The sequence below is a fragment of the Triticum aestivum genome, chromosome 2D (genome assembly GCF_018294505.1).
Source record: "Triticum aestivum cultivar Chinese Spring chromosome 2D, IWGSC CS RefSeq v2.1, whole genome shotgun sequence".
Lineage (NCBI taxonomy): Eukaryota > Viridiplantae > Streptophyta > Magnoliopsida > Poales > Poaceae > Triticum > Triticum aestivum.
The window spans coordinates 497,197,739-497,203,423 of NC_057799.1; the positions used below are offsets into that span (position 1 = coordinate 497,197,739).

General features: G+C 48.7%; 1 protein-coding gene across 1 annotated transcript; it reads left to right on the forward strand.

The window, feature by feature from the left end:
* Positions 1-1,440: 1,440 nt before the first annotated feature.
* LOC123054075 (subtilisin-like protease SBT2.5) lies at positions 1,441-5,337 on the forward strand. The gene is made up of 8 exons (XM_044477753.1): positions 1,441-1,649; positions 1,727-1,877; positions 2,492-2,886; positions 2,977-3,072; positions 3,169-3,238; positions 3,316-3,598; positions 3,733-4,058; positions 4,164-5,337. Exons 1-8 carry the CDS (start codon positions 1,450-1,452, stop codon positions 5,124-5,126), a joined length of 2,484 nt encoding a protein of 827 aa, XP_044333688.1. The 5' UTR covers positions 1,441-1,449; the 3' UTR covers positions 5,127-5,337.
* The last annotated feature ends 348 nt before the right edge of the window (positions 5,338-5,685 follow it).

The window sequence follows — 5,685 nt, forward strand, 5'->3', positions numbered from 1 at the left end:
CACCGAAACATGGCAACACCCCCTTTAGAACCTTCCATCCGAAGTGCTTGATTTTTCCGGCGACGCGGAGATGCCAAAGTTTTTTCCACACTAAGTTAATCCGAGAACCACCTGGAGTATCCCATCGGCCAAACTGATGGCCGAATTGGTGGTTGAACTCTACGTGATAAGCAGATCGCACCGAAAAGGTACCAGACCTTGTAAAGTGCCAAGCAACAAAATCTTCTTAGTGATTTCGTCGGTTTGGAGTTGGCTTTTGTTGACACATGGTTTAGAGTTTTTTTAGATGAGTTGGTTTTGGCTTGGTCATGAGAAAGCCCAACATCTCAGCTTTGGGCCGACCAAAAGGCCGCAGCCGAGAAAAAAAAATTCCTTCCGTCTGCTAAAAAAAGGGAAAACTTCTCTTTAGAAAATAGAAACCCGGCACCAAAAAATGAAAAGGAATGGCGGGCGAGGCGATTCCCCATCTCTACTCTACTCACCAGTCAAGACGGCCAACGGAAGCCCTAGGAACGGTGGCAAGCGTGGCGCTTTGTGTAAATTTCTTCAATTCCACTTTTTTTTCGAGATTGTCTTCCATTACAGCTGTGTATTGCTGCTCCTTTGGATTCATCCCATACGAACTGTTTTAATTTTCTGTTCTCATAATCGATCTGAACTGTTACTATTAGACGAATGCTCACTTGCGAGTTACAGCGGCCTCTGATGATTTTTTTGCAGCAATCAATTAGGAACTTGGGATATTGGCTCCGAGTCATTTGCGCCTCGTGATGCAGCCTCACAGGAATCTTTGTGTGATTTGGGTTTGGGGGGTGGCAAGAGTAACAAACAGAGTGGTACATTCCATGGTTCTTTCTTTTGCGTCAAGGTCTAAAGGACATGAGCTGCCTAGCCGATTTATCTGGGCCGGTTCTTGTTGTCACACAAAGGGGGGGGGGGATGCATTTTCTCTCTCTTGGCGTTGCAGTGTTACCTACTAGCCTTTCTTGAAACCAAATCAGACGCATGATGTTCCAGCATAGATGGATTAATTCTTCAGCTTTTTTTCGAGGCTAATTCTTCAGTTAGAACCCAAACATTTAATATTTTGATTTGATTTCAGGAAAGACTGAATCCGCCATCTCTGAAGGGATGACTGATTCATCAACTCATTAGTTGTTTGGGGATAAGTTCGTCATTTTTTTTTTGTAGATGTTTGTATATAGAGTGATTCTACAAATAATATGTTCGACTTGACTTACCAGGACCAGTATAATTCTGCTAACTGCTGATAGTTGAGGAGCCAAAGAAGGGTCTCATGGAGGTTGGGAACCGCTTACCGCGTGCTTTTTGTGGCCTAGTTATGAGCAAGGCATTTCTTGATGTACCAGGTCCGTGGCCCTTTTTAATTCCCTCCAATCCTCACCTAACATTCTTTCACACAACATATATAAGCACATATGTTCAACCATGGAAGTTTTGGAAAGCTTCATACAACTGTGCAGTGACACCACTGCCATGGCCTTTCCCAAGCCATCTCTAGTGCTATGCTCTGTTCTTACTTTACTGAGCCTAAATCGCGGTCCATCTCATGTATCTGCCAAGGTTTATATGGTGGTGATGGAGGATGATCCAGTTGTTTCCTACAAGGCAAGCCGGAAGGGTGTAATGTACGTGATCTCCATCCCTGAATCTTTTTACTTTGTTATCTTTTGAAAATAACTCATATTGATGGAATTTCATCCAGGAGAGGCGAGGAAGCTCAGAAGTACAAGGAAATGGCCACAACAAAGCACGACGTCTTCCTGGAATCATTCCTCACCGTAGGATCTTACAAGAAACTGTACAGCTACACTCACCTGCTTAATGGCTTTGCTGTTCATGCAAACTCTGAAAAGGTGCTCTTTCTAGCCTATAAAGTGCATAGTATTGTTTTAGGCATTTTATCTGTTAAACTAACAAATTAGAAAACTCTACTTACACCCAGTATCGAATAGATAGAACATGCTGAACAGACAGTGATTCTTTGCCTGTCTCAGTAGTATTTCCAGGGTAGAAATAGCCTTTAAACGTACATATAACAATAACACTCCAACCATAAATGATGCTGAATTCAGTATATACGTGAAGATAAAATAGCAGGGAAAATTTGAAGGAAGTTTTGCTATAGTTGAATATCATCATGAGTTATTTTGCTGAAAAGCCAGATAATCTGCTCCAGTTTGTCTTTTGAGCAATTAACAGTCTTTAAGTTGTTCGATTCTCGTATGATTCTATGTATCTTGAAACATGAATCCAAAAGTTTGCATGGAGACGAGCAACACAGCATCAATTCACATAAAACTATAATATAAGCGCATTTGTTCTGAACCTGACATGCTTGAAACTTCTTAGTTCTTATGCCCTATCTTTTTGCAGGTTATTCTTTCTGAATTTTGACAATAGGAATAGTTCAGTTGTCTCTGTTGAGGCTTAAACTGGTTGCCTCTCTCTTTTGTTATATGTGCAACAGGCAGCTAAAATTCTTAGCGGCGCAAAAGGAGTTCGACTCGTTCAAGAAGACATCAAAATGGCGAAGATGACCACATACACTCCAAAGTACATTGGAGCCAGTGGGGTATGGCCACTGCTTGGTGGTGCTGAGAATTCTGGTGATGGAATAGTCATTGGCATGATTGATACTGGCATTGACCCCAAAAACCCAAGCTTTGCCAGCTTCTCGAACCAATCAAAGCAGCCACCTCCCAATTTCAAAGGAATGTGCCGCTCTGGGGATAGATTCCCTCCTGATTCATGCAATGGTAAGATAGTGGGAGCTAGGTGGTTCGCGCGCGCTGGTCAAGCAACTGGAGAGTTCAATGCTACAATTCACTATGCATCACCTTATGACCCGGATGGCCATGGCAGGTATGTCCCTTAGCTGCTGACTGCTATTTGAATCTCTCTCTTTTTCAATCTCAGAAGAGCTACGAAGTGATCATAAGAATGTCTGCACAGCCACACAGCGTCGACCGCAGCTGGAAATTTCCATACACCAGCAATTTCTAGGGGTTACAACTTTGGATATGCAAGCGGCATGGCCCCCGGAGCTCGGTGAGAATATGTTCAGTGTCCCATTATTCAGATGTTGAAAGTAAATCCAAAGATAAAAAAGGATAACAATTTTTCTCTTCTGGTTTGCACTGACAGTCTTGCAGTCTACAAAGCCGCGTACCCTTTTGGTGGATATATGTCAGATGTGATAGCTGCTGTCGACCAGGTTTGGTGATCACATTGTTTGCTGAAAGCTACTATTTTGATTTGTAAGTTAAAGTCTCCCATGTGACTTGTTTGTAGGCAGTAGAAGATGGTGTCGATGTTATCAGTCTTTCCATGGCACCTTCTTCGGTTTCACCTGGCCCTGCAGCTTTCCTCAACTTGCTTGAGACGCAACTGCTCCTTGCCACCAAGGCTGGAGTCTCAGTTGTTCAAGCAGTGGGCAATGGAGGCCCTGATGCGAGCTCAGTAGTTTCATTCAGCCCATGGATAACAAGTGTCGCGGCTTCGACAACGGACCGCAAGTATAACAAAACAATCGTAGCTGGAAATGGGCAAATTTTCTCTTGCGGCGGCCTTTCCCGTAATTCATTTCAACCTAACTTGCTAGTAAAATTCTAGCTTTTTAAACATTCACAGTTACTAGTATGTACTATCTGTTTCAGATCTTCCTTTGTTGCTTAATTTGTTTCTACCATCTTGCTTCTTTGTGTCCAGCACCAACACCAGGCGACACAATGTACCCATTAGCACTGGCAGATGACGTGAGCACCGACAATTCGACTGATGGGTCTAATGGTTGCCAGGATCCGAAGGTCTTCATAAGATCTCTAGTTCAGGGGAAGGTGATTGTCTGCATGATTGTGTCATCTAACTACTATCAGGGTGACAACTTTGCCGGCATTATCGATACGATTCAGAAGATGGGAGCTGCTGGAGTCGTGATCATTGATCGTTATTCCGGTGATGTAGACTATGAATATCAGCCCATATTTCCTACCGCGGTACCTTCAGCCATGGTTGTGGACGGAGTAGACATGATGGTGAGTGCAGTGCAGACACATAGTTGTCAATCAAATTTCAGTAGTAACTCTGAATGTTTGGGTTGCTCTGTATAACTCTGCATTGTCTTCTGCAACTGGGTGCAGAACCTAATGGAGTACTATGAGAACAACACGGCACGAGACGGCGACGGAACTGTCATCACGTTCGGAGCAACCGTCCGGATTCTGGAGGGACGGCGTGCGAGCTACTCCGGGGAACGGCCGGAGGTCGCCGACTACTCGTCGAGGGGGCCCAACATAGAGAACTCGCAGATGCAGCTGGCGGACGTCCTGAAGCCGAACGTGATGGCGCCGGGCCATCACATCTGGGGAGCCTGGAGCCCGACGAGCGACGCCCTCCCGGAGGTCCAGGGCGAGAGCTACGCCATACTATCCGGCACGAGCATGTCCACCCCGCACGTCGCCGGGGTGGTGGCGCTGATCAAGCAGCGGCATCCCAAGTGGAGCCCCGCCATGATCATGTCGGCGATCATGACGACGGCCGACGTGACCGACCGCTCCGGGAGGCCCCTGATGGCGCGCCGGGACGTGGGCGCCGTGGTGGCGGCCACGCCGTTCGACATGGGCGCGGGCGCCATCAACGCGGCGCGCGCGCTGGACCCGGGCCTGGTGTTCGACGCCACGTACAGGGAGTACCTGCAGTTCCTGTGCGCGGTGCCGGGCGTGGACGAGGCCGCGGTGCGGCGCGCGGTGGGGGCGTCCTGCCCGTCGTCGCGGGCGCGGTGGTGCTCGGATCTGAACGCGCCGAGCGTGACGGTGGCGAGCCTGGTGGGGTCGAGGCGGGTGGACCGGAAGGTGTGGAGCGTGGGCGCGGAGAACGAGACGTACATGGCGTACGTGCGCGCGCCCGACGGCGTGGCGGTGCGCGTGTCGCCCGACGAGTTCACCGTCGCACCCGGCGAGACGGCGGCGCTGAGGATCGTGCTCAACACCACCGCGCCGGGGAACGCGTTCAGCTTCGGCGAGGTGGTGCTCAGGGGCGACAAGAAGCACAGCGTCAGGATCCCCCTCGCCGTCTACCCCGCCGCGGTGTTGAGCGGCCCGTGAACTGAACTCGCGTACTGGATATGCATGTATGCCTGATGTATTATACGTACTTACGTATGGGTATATACGTATACTACAGTATACAGAGGAAGGAGCATCGCAAAATCTGGACGGACGCTAGGCGCCGGTCTTCGGCCAGTCGCCGCGCATCCGTCTGATTCGTCCTTCTGTAACCGTTTGATTTCAGGCCACGTCATCCTTTTCTTCCCCATCGGTCGTCTCCAAAAACAGAAGGAAAAATAACTGCCCCCGTAGGGCACCGCCTCGTCGACGACGCTCGCGGACTCGCCATCTCCGTCGATGCATCAGCCTCGCCCGTTCGCCGCCCTCGCTGTCGTCGACGAGATTGTAGCACGGTCTCCAGTGGGTTTCTATCTTCGCCTGCAATGTGGGCACACAGGGGGACGTTGGATCGTGTGAGATCAAACGGTTTGCACGCGACCAGCGCACCGTTTCGCCGATCGACCGAAGTAAATCGTTTCCCAATCTGGACTTGCAAGAGCGAGATCTGTGTGGTTAGCTATCTTCCCTAAAAAAATCATCCGTGGTTTTGGTATTT